This window comes from Arachis ipaensis, chromosome B3, assembly GCF_059453495.1.
Source record: "Arachis ipaensis isolate K30076 ecotype BB chromosome B3, ASM5945349v1, whole genome shotgun sequence".
Classification (NCBI taxonomy): domain Eukaryota; kingdom Viridiplantae; phylum Streptophyta; class Magnoliopsida; order Fabales; family Fabaceae; genus Arachis; species Arachis ipaensis.
In genome coordinates this window covers 3,059,379-3,072,494 of record NC_142438.1, presented here as the reverse complement: position 1 = coordinate 3,072,494, position 13,116 = coordinate 3,059,379, and the positions used below count along the sequence as shown (strand labels likewise).

General features: G+C 31.5%; 1 protein-coding gene and 1 long non-coding RNA gene across 2 annotated transcripts; one reads left to right on the top strand and one right to left on the bottom strand.

Moving 5' to 3' along the window:
* The first annotated feature begins 1,109 nt into the window (after positions 1–1,109).
* Positions 1,110–5,392, top strand: LOC107629246 (P-loop NTPase domain-containing protein LPA1 homolog 1). Its single transcript, XM_088507977.1, has 8 exons — positions 1,110–1,425; positions 1,563–1,711; positions 2,243–2,577; positions 2,843–2,924; positions 3,094–3,516; positions 3,621–4,367; positions 4,513–4,629; positions 4,760–5,392. Exons 2-8 carry the CDS (start codon positions 1,580–1,582, stop codon positions 5,162–5,164), a joined length of 2,241 nt encoding a protein of 746 aa, XP_088364103.1. The 5' UTR covers positions 1,110–1,425; positions 1,563–1,579; the 3' UTR covers positions 5,165–5,392.
* LOC107629249 (uncharacterized) lies at positions 3,621–11,833 on the bottom strand. The gene is made up of 4 exons (XR_001617932.3): positions 11,568–11,833; positions 10,282–10,379; positions 7,936–8,093; positions 3,621–4,356 (listed from the first exon to the last, which is right to left on the bottom strand). It is a non-coding gene; the product is annotated as an uncharacterized LOC107629249 (long non-coding RNA).
* Between the last annotated feature and the right edge of the window lie 1,283 nt (positions 11,834–13,116).

The window sequence follows — 13,116 nt, the reverse complement described above, 5'->3', positions numbered from 1 at the left end:
AATTAAGTAGCATAGACCTGCTTCCACATATATCACTATCTTCTTCGTTCAAAATCAAGCTCTTCTTTACATGAGACATCGATGACAATAATTAAGAATAAAAATTTATAATAACAACACCATTTCACACTGCAGGTTGTCTCCTTTATCCACCATGAATGCATTTTTGTTATTTGATTAATATGCTGTGTGGGGTTATAGTAGCTAGCAGGTAGGTATGATATTTACAAAATCGATGATGCAGTTATTGAAAATATCATATTATATTCAATACATTATTCCGGTGAATGAGATATTTAGTTTGTATTTTATGGATGAAAATTGTCATTCAACCAAACATATTAGATTTTGCACAAGCAGGATTATCCTAATAATGTTTTTGAAAAAAAAATTCTAAAACTTAAAATGTTTGATATATATATATAACTAAACGATAATCAATGGAATTAACTAGTATACAACAATTATCTTTAATTAATTAATATTAGTCAATTTTTCATATTATTTTTAAAATTTTAATTTTCTGAAAAATTTAAAATTTAGAGTTAAGATTTAAAATTTTGTTTAAAATTTAATTAACTGATATTAATTAAAATAAATTGACTTTTCAATTAAACTCTAAATGATAACAAGATTGAATTGGCTAGCTACTAATCTATCCATTTATTATTATTAATGGTTAAGATAAAGTTTAATTCATTGAATAAAGAGTGATAGATGGTTCTAACCAAAAAATAGAAAAGAGTGATAGATCATAGATTATGACACTGGCCCCTCACAATCCGGAAGGGTAATTTTTCAAGTTCTCTTTTTCGCTATTAAATTTCTTCCTTAATTTAAAAGGAAAAAAAAAAAGCAATTAATATAAAAGGAATAAAAGTATAATAAATTAATAATATTAAATTACAGAATCTGAATCTTTCCTTAACCCCTTTGATCCTCATTTAGGGCCCACGCTTTCTCCACAGCGTTCCAAAAATCGAAAAAAAAAAAAAAAAATATATATATATATATATATATATATATATATATATATATATATATATATATAAATAATAATACGCGGCAAATGAAAATTCCTTAAAAACGGAGGGCAAGTTCGTCATTTTAACGCACACGCTGAAAACCGTTTATTTTTTGGAGACAAGAAAGCGGTGCAAAAATGAAACGAACCAAAAACAAATCAAAAGAGAGAAGAGAAAGAATGAAGGAAGGAAGGTTGATGGATTAAGAAAGAACGAAGAAGAAGAAGAAGCGATTTACGTTTTCAAAACCTAAAACCACGACAACAACAATGGCGTGTAATTCCATCAGAAACAATTTAATTAAATTCAAATTGATCAATATATTCTCCTGATTCATTGTGCTTTGTTCCGTGATCATCCTGATTCGTTCCGAGTCGCATTGTTGCGGTTTAAGGTTTAGGTACCTCTACTTTTCATTGATTTCAATATCATCGCAATCGCATGAATACATTTGGCTTAGAATGGAAGTTATTATTTGTTTTTGCATGATAATGAATGAATGAAGGATGGTGAACGATAATTGTGTGTGCGTTCCAGGTGCAGGATAAGGAACGATGTGCGAAACTCCGAAGATATTGTACATAGTGGTGGTGGACGAGAAGGAGAAGGATTCGTTTCGATACACGCGCTCTGTTCTTCAGAGCACTCTTCAACTTATGGGATGCAAAGCTCGCCATGCCTTCAAGGTTTATTTTATTTGTATTGTTTTTAAATATTTGTTGTGAATTGGAATTTTGATTCTGCAAAATTATTTTGGTGATACTAGATTTTGAATAATTTAGTTTTAATTTCCTGAGAGCTGTGATTTGGTAACTTAACTGGTTGATCTGGATAATTTTGTTCGAGGCTCTGGGTTTGAGGTGCTTTGCTGGAAGTTTTGGTTGAAATTATGAGGTTTTCGAGTATTTTTAGTAGTGTTGTTATTTGTTAGGTATAGGCCTGTAGTGAAGCTTTTGCAATTTGACGTGTTTGTTCTTTTGCTTTGTCGTTTTATTTTTTAAGCTTCTTTTAAGTCTTCGGTTGTTGTGTTTGTTTTTGTATATATAAATTAATAAGAGTTTCGTATGCACACAGAAAACTATGTATTGTGAGTCAATTGCTTCATATCAAACAAACCTTTGATTTTGAGTAACAAATCGTAATTAACATGGCCTGCTCTGGGATATTTTCCCTACTACAAATTATTCTGATTATCTTTTTTATTTTCCTCTTAACAGATCAGCAAAAGAGTATTTGAAGTCACAAAGGGGGAGAGTACCACTGGTACCCCACAGCCTGAAGCTGTAACGCTGTCAGGTTCATACACACCAAGTGAAAATTTTGTGAATAAAGATGGTAAGAATGCTGGTTTTTGCTTGGCTAAAACAGACTTAGGAGACCGGTTATGTCGTCTGGCGAAAGAAAAAAATAACAGTGTACCATTTGAGTCGTACAAAAGGCGCACAACAGCATTTGTTCAGAGAGAAACATTTTTAGATATGGTTTGTGATGCTATGTCTGAGTACAAGTATCTCGGTCCCAATCAGAGAGCAGATTTGGTGCTAGCCTGCAGGTATGCCATTGTTTTCATACCTTGTTGGGGCCTGTGTTGATTTACAATGCAGACAATTAGAGATGATTTTTCATGGTCAAGATTTTTACAATACCACTAACCATATAGCACATCTTCAGAGACTGAAGTGTTTATGATTCTATTCAATGGCAATAAAATTTTATGGACTCATTTCCAATTTTCTTTTTGTAGTTTGTTTGGAAGAAATAAGCATATTGATATATGTAACACTAAAATTGCATATATCTTCTATTTTTGGTTATAGGATGCGAGAAAGGAAGGAGTCTGTGACAGTGCTGTTGTGTGGCACTAGTGGCTGTGGCAAATCCACATTGTCTTCACTGCTGGTAATTTATCTTCATCTTACAAGAAGTGTATCTCTTGCAAATCCAATTATGTAATCCTAGTTTGTAGTAATTGTTGGGTAGGAAATATTTTGGCTTGCCATTGAAAGATGAACAGCTAAGAGCTATTTATACCTCAGTCAAATATTTTGGGTACCATTTATAACTGCAGGGTGGCAGATTGGGCCTCACCACAGTGGTATCAACCGATTCTATCAGGCACATGATGAGGAGTTTTGCTGATGAGAAGGAGAACCCCTTGTTATGGGCTTCTACTTACCATGCCGGCGAGTGTTTGGATCCAGTTTCTGTTGCAGAAGCCAAGGCCAAAAAGAAAGCTAAAAAGCTAGCAGGCGTGGCACGTTCTCTTCCCAAGGATGTAGCAAACGAGGGTGGTCATAGGAAATGCGATTCAGGGACATTGGAGATAGGCTCTAACATTACTGAACTGCCAAATCCAAAGCAAATGGCTGTTGAAGGATTTAAGGCACAGAGCGAGATGGTGATTGACAGTCTTGATAGGCTAATCACTGCCTGGGAAGAACGGAAGGAGTCTGTTGTTGTAGAGGGTGTTCATTTGAGCCTAAACTTTGTTGTAAGTCATTATTGTTTTCTTTAATATTTCTTTATGGAATTCAAGAAGTACTTCTATATTTTTCTGATTGCCTGGAAATAATAATAACTTTAATACTCATGCAGATGGGGCTTATGAAGAAACATCCTTCAATCATACCGTTCATGATATACATTTCAAACGAGGAAAAGCACCTGGAAAGATTTGCTGTACGTGCGAAGTATATGACACTTGACCCAGCTAAAAACAAGTATGTAAAGTATATTCGAAATATTAGGACAATTCAGGATTATCTCTGTAAGCGTGCTGAGAAGCATTTAGTTCCCAAAATAAACAATACAAATGTTGACAAGAGTGTAGCAGCCATCCATGCAACTGTCTTCAGCTGTCTTCGGAGGCGTGGAGCAGGGGATCAACTGTATGATCCCATTAGAAATACTGTAACGGTTGTTGATGAGGAGTATAGACATCAATGTGCAGCAAATACTTTAAGCTCGAAAGGAATGTTCCGGTTGATCCAGAGGAAAGGTTCTTCAAGGAGTCTGATGGCACTTGTTAATACCGATGGATCTGTTGCGAAAGCTTGGCCTGTTAATCGCGTTGACTCTAATGGGAAGCCTATTTGGGGCCTTGGACCAGATAATGGAATCGGAAGTCCAATGTATGGTCCCTTGCGGATTGGTAAGGCAGAACCGATAAATCTTCAGTTTGGTTTTTATGGGATCAGTGCTTGGCCCAGTGATGGTGGTACTAGTCGAGCTGGAAGTGTTGATGAGTCGAGGGCTGATGATTCTGGTAGTAGATATGATTCTGGTAGTAGATATTTATCCTCTTGCTGTAGCTCACCGACCTCGGAAGGTCCTGCGAAAGAGGTAAATTTGAACAACTCTTTTTAATTTATCTTCTTGTTCAGTGCAAAAAATTAAAGGCTCGTTATTGTTGGTGACGAAAAAGTTGGAGTATAAACTAAAGACGTTAATCTTTTTGTTGCCCCTTTTTTCATTCTGTATTTTATAGCTCAAGGAAGATTTCTCGGTGCATGGTAGTGATGAAGAGTTAGACGACGATGATCAGCTAGAGGTAGGTAGTGATGATGATTTAAGTGATGATGGTCACAAAGACGTCCATGACGAGGTAAAGTTAAAGTCTCCATATTAGTTTAAATGATACACCAATATGAACTGATTGTGTGCGTGCACGTGCATGTGTATATACTATCAATTCTTCCTAGAGAGGAATTTTAGGCCTTTCCATTGCTGTGCAGGAAGGGTCAGTTGATGAGGAATCTACAAAGTCAGATGAGGAGTACGATGATCTTGCAATGCAAGATCAAGATTATGGGTATGTGTGGCAGGATGACGAGGAGGAGTTGAAGGATAAGCTTGCCGCGGTTGCAGCGGAGTTAGAAACAAAAATGCAACCGAATAATCATAATCGGAACATGGATGTATTCCATAGAACTAGAAGTGAGCCAATCCCTGTGCCAGGTCCAGGTCCAGGTCCAGACCATCGTTCTTACTCTTCCTTTCTCGTGGAAAAGAAGAGTGAAAGGAAAATAACGCCGAGGGGCAAAGCCAAAATGAGAAAACGCTCTCTTAGTATTCCTGCATTTGGCAAGCATAGTTCAGCAATCAATGATCCTATCCTTTCTGGTGCTCCCCAAAGGTAGTAATACGATCCGTTTCTCTTTTTTGTATTTTATTCATGTCTTAAATGTACCTTAATTTGTAACTATGCGCCCCCCCCCCCCCCCCCCCCCCCAAAACAAAAAAAAAATGTACAGCTTCCAAAACTTCCATCCTTTACTAGTTGTTTCATTACTTCGCCAGATTTTGAGGGATTATATATAATATAGTTGAAAAATAAGCAAACATGCCAGAATGGCTGGTTCCTTTTATTTATTCTTTTTCCTTTCTAACCTTTAATTGGCCAACTATGTAAATGTATGCATCGTATAGAATTTGCAAATAAAAAAATGTCTGCTATCATAACGTTAAGACTATGCAAGGGTATTTTCCCCTAGTGTTCTAGAGGAGTGTTAGGGTCCAGTAAGGAAAAGTCTAGGGGACCAGCAACTTTTGTGTTTTCTGGCCAGCACTTAATCATCAAAACAAAAGTGAGTGATCTCCCACCATTAGATGTAATCTCACACTATTAAAAACATTATTGATGGTCAATTGATGGTTACAAAACACCAAAATTGCTGGTCCCCTAGCATTTCTCGTCCAGTAACTTGTGATTTGTAGTCATCAAGTAACCATCAATAATGTTTTTAATGGTGTAGGATTAATTAATTTTTTTTATTAGTTACATGTTGGTAAGAATTTAATAAAATTGTTGGTAAGAATTTAATAAAATTACTGGTCCCATACTTTTTCTCCTACTGCTCTAATGACTTTAGACAGCAGTGATTAGGAAAAAATTCACACACTAGAATTTTAGACCATGTTTATTTATATTTTTGGTCAAGAGACAATTTTGTTTTTTCTTTACAATTTGAGACCATTAATCATTGGCAAATAAAGGTTTTGGACCTTATTGGGCCTTGAAATAAATTATTTTTATAGCCGACACTTGTCAAAGTTAACCAAAAATGATGTATCTTTGAAGAGATTTTTTTTCTCATCAGGGTTATTTGTGGATTTTCATATTTAAAAGATATCTATTGATCTATCTATAAATTTTGTTTTTTGTAGGAATAGATAGTTTTATGGCTATTATGGGATTTGTCAGAGCGATAGGTACTCTTAATTAGACGTCTTGAAAGGAGATTGTTACCTTTTCTTTTTTCTATCATCCATTGGATTGAGTGAGTCAATTTTTAAGAGAACCTAAATATATTGACCCAGTGAAAAACAAGAATAATAATAATAACAATAATACCAACAAATCAGCTAGAATTATTTTTCTTATTTAATCTTGTAAAGTCGCATGTTGCTAAATTTGGCATAAGTAGCTTTTTCCCTCCATTTTGTAGAAGTGACCGAAGTCCTCTTTAATTATTCAACTATCAAACCATCACATTATATTCGAAAAAGTTCGTGGAAGCTAGCTAGATTTGTACAAAAGACTGAGTCTGAAATCTTAGTAAAAATCTCAAATCTGGCAAAAATACTGGAAAATTTGCAGGTTGTATATAGTTCGTACAATCACATATAGCAATTAGCAAATATCTTTCCATAAGAAGGTTACACTGTTATAGAACCATCTTAATTCTTAACACCAAACTAAGCCCCTGCCATTATTCTTACCAAATAATAATTTAATTGTTAATGTTTTACACTCAATATTCGCATTTGTAAAAATGGTCAAGGCATTATATGCATAATTAAGTTAAATAAATTCATTGGTATAGTATTACATTAACCTCTCTAACTATATGCATAATTATTACCACATCCTAGTACTGAAAAAAATGCATTAATTTAGTAGAGTAAAAGAATAAGGGTGTTTAGGGATATTGATAATCTAATTACCTGACTAAAACCAACTTAACTTGATTATATTAATTTTGTATTGACGAGTATTAATCAGGTGCAATCGAGTCGGATTCGATTTAACCTGATCTTTATTGGTTCTAACCTTCTAAGGTCAAGATATCTGAACCAACTCGATTATCAGATTAGACTTATATTAATTAAAAAAAATAGTATATATATAATTTTATTCTTTTCTAACTCAAATTATGATATTTATTTCTAACTCAAAATTTGAACCAATTAAAATTTAATCGATTTGATTCTCAATTTTTTTTTTAATTCGAACTAACCCCATCTGTTAACAACCCTAAAAAGTATAAAATGTAGAAGATGGGTTTGTTATAAATTTGAAGGAACAGAAAAGGGTTGGATATTGGTGTACAGGGAGATCTAAGGTATGGGACCCTAACACAGTCCTTGAGTTGCATGTCTGCCATATGTACACCAAATATAATGGCACACTTTGGGTCCATATAACGTACCATACGAGGGGACCTCAAAACCCTACATTTTTTAATTATTTCCTTTAGTTTATATAGTAAGCTCACATATTTGTTGTTTAGTTTTCAAAAAATTCAAACATTTTAAATTGATTTTAAACATATACAATAAGAAATTAAATAAGTTTTTTTACTAATTAAATAATATTAAAATATTAAGAATCTGATTTACAATTATATTGCCCATAGATTAATTTATGATATTTAAACAAAAACCAAATAGACAAAAAATGCTTAATTTCTCAAAGAAGGTAACATTTTAGCTATTAACTCATATTTATCACTTAGCAGTTAGCATAATGAATAATTTGAAGTCTTATTAAAAGCTTTTCATACATAAAGCAATAATCAAAATTAAAACTAAAATGATTATGTGAATGGAGAACTAATTTTGGTTGTTCAAATAATTTAAAAAAAAAAAAAAGATAAAAAAGGTAGAAACAAAAGCAGCAGAGAAGTACCAATGTGGCCTCCACATGTCACATGAGCTTAACAGCCATCAGCATCATCTTACTCATATTCCTGCCCTATTTTCTGCATTGCAGCCACTCATACTTATTTTGTCTTGAATCATTTCCAGCTATGACTTCTCCCTCATTGATCTGTGTTGGATCTTTTCCTTCAATTTTAAAATATTGTATCACACATTATTTGGATGTCAACTATCATCAATGTTTAGTACTACTTTTAGACAAATGGGTGGTTTAATTTTAACAGTTTTAATTATCTTATTTTGGTCAAATTATGGTAACATTAATTAGTCAAATAACTCTAAAAATTGTATGTGATGACTTCAATGTAAGAGCACTAGAGTAATTTTCATGAAAATGGTATCATTATTGTTGACTAAAATAAGGCACAATATTAACATCTTGTAAGGAAAACTATATATTTTATGGGAAATATTTGGTAACAAAAGAAAAACAATCATAACTTGCCTTATTTAGTATTCATTAATTGTTGCGATAATTAATTAATATTAAATAAGGCAAATTTATTTGACAGTGATGAGTGATGAACAATTGAACACGGTGCAAATCAAGTATGAGTAACGACTAACAATGAATTTTTATAGTCATCTTTAATTTTACTTTTTATTTATCTTTTTTTTTATAATAAAAATTGAAGTTTAGATCTTCTGTTCATAACAATAATTCTGATATTATGTGATCATGAAATCACTAATTTTAAAATCTTAAACCGGTAAGAAGAGACACATGAATTGTTGTATTTAATAAATAAAAAAATTACTACTATTTATTTATTATCTTTTAGAAAAACGATAGTCATTCTTTACCGTATGTTCCAGAATAATTAATCCAGAAATCTCTTTAACACAAAGGATACTAGACATACAGTGTGTGCTGATAGTAGTGATTTTAAATAAAATTATAATAATTTCTTCAATACTAAATCTAATCAGCCAGTCACAATTTCAGTGATGATCACCAATTCACTTTTCCTAATTCCCTTCATCTTTGAAAGAAGCAAAATTTGGCAAAAATGTATTATTGTATTCAGTATCTATTTCCATATCTAGGAGTGGTTAGCATACATCAAATATAGTACATGGTAGCATGTGTAGTGTTGTACTATATAGGAGTATCTATTTTCTTTTCTCTCGTGCATAAAATGTGTATCTGAGTGCCTCATAACATGACATGTGGGAATCTCATCACAACAGTTTTTGTACGGAATGATGGAATCATATACATAAAATTAAATTTTAGTCAAAATATCATCAATAATGTAGAGTGTGTTTTTGTATTAATTTGATGCTATACACCTTTTTTTTCATAATATCTTCTAATCTGAAAGATTAAAGACTAATTCATTACGAATTTAAACTTCATTTAAAGATTTATCAGTCAATAAATTACTGTATGAACAAAACGAGATTCGAACTGTTAATACTTAATTAAGAACTAATAAACTAACTATTAGATCAACTTAAGTTGGTTTGATGCTATACTACTTTGAAACAATGGATTCATCATGATTTAGTTTAGACTTTAGATTAGACATACACACTGAGAAGGGAATCCTCTTCTTGCTTGCTAAAGAGAAGAAATAACCAGACATTGGATGATGGAACCAATATTGTATATAGTACATATGGTAGCATGTGATTATGTCCATTTTCACCTAAAAGGTAAAAAAAGCCCATAATTTTTATATTGTTTTCCTATGATGAATGGTTCTTACACCCCATCCTTCTATCTAAATTTTATTGCATAATAAGTCTATAAATATACACAGTAAACTTAGAAGCAAGACAGGCTCATTCAAGTCCTTTGGTTTAAAAAACATCAATCTTAGAATAATTTAAAATATAGAATAAATGACCATTTGTACCCATGAAAGATGAAAACGCTGACATATGTACCCACACTAAATCGAAACTAAACTTGTACCCACGCAAGATGCCCTCCGTGTGACAAAAGTACCCTGTCTTTGGAGGGTTGGAGCGCCACGTAGGGTACTTTTGTCACACGAAGGGCATCTTGCATGGGTACAAGTTTAATTTCGATCTAGTGTGGGTACATATGTCAATGTTTTCAATTTTTATGGATACAAATGATCATTTATTCTTAAAATATATTTATGAGTATGTCTTCCTATCACTGTCTTTTCTTCTTAATAATATATATATAAAAATTAAAATAATTACTATTGCATAATAAATTTCCTTAATAGACTTTCTTTTATTAAGTATGTAACTAAATAAAAATTGAATTTCAAAGAGGAAAACTCATAGTAATTATAGTAGTGTATATAATATGTAATCAATGACTATGAGCACTCACAAGGTTTGGTGATAGAAACTGGCCTCCTGAAATTAGAAGAGATTATATCTTTAAGACTTAGTTGGTTACTCCCCAACATGAAGCATGTATATCTACCTCTGTCATTTTCATTCAATAGATCAATCAATATAATATAAAATAAGGTGAAAATTCAGGTGTAGTCGACTTCACGTAAAGTTGATAGCTGAGAGTCGTTAAATGAAAATTTAGTCAAATCAGTGAAATTATTTAACAATTCTCAATGATCAATTTTACGTGAAGTCGACTGCACCTAAGTTTCTATTATATATATAATAATACCTACACTCAAAGATAAAAGATTAGAGGTTAGAAATAAATTTCATCATCATTTGAGATACATTACCCAATCAATGTATGTGTTATGATAATTTATTTCCACCTAATCACATTTCGGATAAAAACTAATTAAGCTTAATTAATTAGTTGTAAGTTATAAGATTATTATGTTAAAGAAAATAATGCAATCAAGAGGGCAACTTATTGACTAAGAATAAATAAGTAAAAGTAAGAGAACAAATTGCATTTATATTAGGTGAAAATTCAGGTGCAGTCAACTTTACGTGAAGTTTATAATTGAGAGTCGTTAGATGATTTAACTGATTTGACTAAAATTTTCATCTAACGACTCTCAACTATCAACTTCACGTGAAGTGGATTGCAGTTGAGTTTTCACCTTATATTATATCCAAAGTGATGAAGTTTCTAAGAGTTATATAAGGGGGAAAAAAGATGGTAGGGATGAAGTGGGTGTGAAATAATAATGATGATAATAAAGAAGAGTGGGCCAAAAGGGTTATATTTGGTTCTGATTCTGGGTACACACAGGATGAGATCAGAAGAAGAGTGTAACGGGAAGCAGCATTTGCAAGAATATGAGTGAAACCAACCAAGTGTTGGACAGTGATGGGTGCACACAGATTTCCATGCATACCATCATGAATCATCACTATCATCAATAATCATCATCCAACATTTTATTTTATTTATCTCTAATAATATTATTATTATTACAATTAAGACATACACTATTACCTGCTGGTAATTTTTGAGCCTCCAACCTCTCACATTGATCCATCATTAAAAATATTCTTAAAATTTAATTTCATTTTAATTTTGTTCATAATATTTTTTTATTTATGACATTTTTTATTTTGGCCTGAACGTTTTAGATAGAATTAATGTTTAAAAATAATTTTGACACAAATCGAAAATATTATAAATAAAATTAAACATTACAAATATTAATGACAAAAATCATAATTTACCTTATCATATAAAAAATAGTAAGTTACTACTGCCAAATCCCCTTGATCATGGAACTCATCACACAATGTCATTGATTTTGCATAATCCAAGTTCCCAAGCCAACCCAGCTTCAATTTTCAATGATTTTTGCTTAATTTCATTGCTACATCATATGCAAACCCTCGCAATAATCCACATATACAAACATTAATATATATAGTACATGTGCAGTACTTAACACTATATGTATACTATTAAATTATTAATTTGTACATATATGTTATACTAAGCAATATAATCAACAAGCATGTAAATATATATTAGATTTTTAAGTTTTAGTTAAAGGTAATTAATAACTATGTTAAAATTTAGAAGAAAGAATTTTGTCATCACTCAAATAGTCTTGTATGTAATACTAAGCTCACTACCAAAAGAATAAGAAAATGTGATATATATAATTGGAATAGATGTTTAAATAATTATTAATCATAATTAAATTTATATGTTGTTTGGAATAACAAGTACAGATCTACCTGTGACTTATGATGAGTACTGGAATTATCCATTCACATTCACAATCACAAAGCTTTAATTTCTTCATCAACTCTTAGAAATTAGCAGTGAATTTTCAGGTGAAAAAATAAAATAAAATAAAATCATATAAGATAATTATAAAATTTAGTAGTATTACTACATATAGATATAGATATAGATATAGACATAAACATAAGTGAAAAGGGTTATGCTACGTGTACAACAAAATCAGCCACCAAAATTAACCACTAGTATAAAATATATGCTGGAATATAAATACACATTGAAAATAAATTAAATCATACATGTATTTATACATAAATACATTCGTAACTAATTTTAGTGGCTGAAATAACATTTCTCAAGTGAAAATTATATATCAAGAAACAACATGACCAAATGAGTACCCTAAACTAAAATCCATATGCTCCTTTCTCTCTCTAGATTTGTAGAATGGGATATATATTTATATAATGCATGATAATCTATATTTAGAAAGTTAAAAGACGCCATGGTAATATGGTATGCAATTTATGAATCCCTGAAATTTGTGTTGAAAAGGAACATTCATAGATCTGTGAAGTCAGCACATAAAGAAGACCTAACAACCACATCCCCCTTCCCCTCCCAAATAACCCTATTTTGACAACCTAGGACTGTCTGCAAAATGCAAAAACACCTAATTTATTAATGTCCCTATATATTCTAATATTATATACTTATCATCCTAAATAAATTAAAGAAAAAAATAATATTAGACATTTTGTACTAATCTTAGCTTTAATTTGTTTTATAATTTTTTACCTAGTCCAATCCAATTCAATTCAATTATATATACACATATTTGTATTGTTGAATTTCTAATAAAATATTGCAAGACCATACCCATATATAATTAATTATATATCCATTGTGAATGTGGCAATTAATTAAATAAAATAAAGAAAATTAAAAAAACCACCTGACAACAACAGAAAGTGAATAAAAGTGGAGGAAAAAAAGGGGGTCATCACCTTCACCAGTTGCTGAAACTCA

Excerpts from the sequence above, each read along its gene's own strand:
- LOC107629246 (XM_088507977.1), top strand. The coding sequence starts at position 1,580 with ATGTGCGAAACTCCGAAGATATTGTACATAGTGGTGGTGGACGAGAAG. Across the intron at positions 2,925-3,093 it reads CCACATTGTCTTCACTGCTG|GGTGGCAGATTGGGCCTCAC; the intron begins GTAATTTATCTT and ends TTATAACTGCAG. Across the intron at positions 4,368-4,512 it reads CGGAAGGTCCTGCGAAAGAG|CTCAAGGAAGATTTCTCGGT; the intron begins GTAAATTTGAAC and ends TGTATTTTATAG.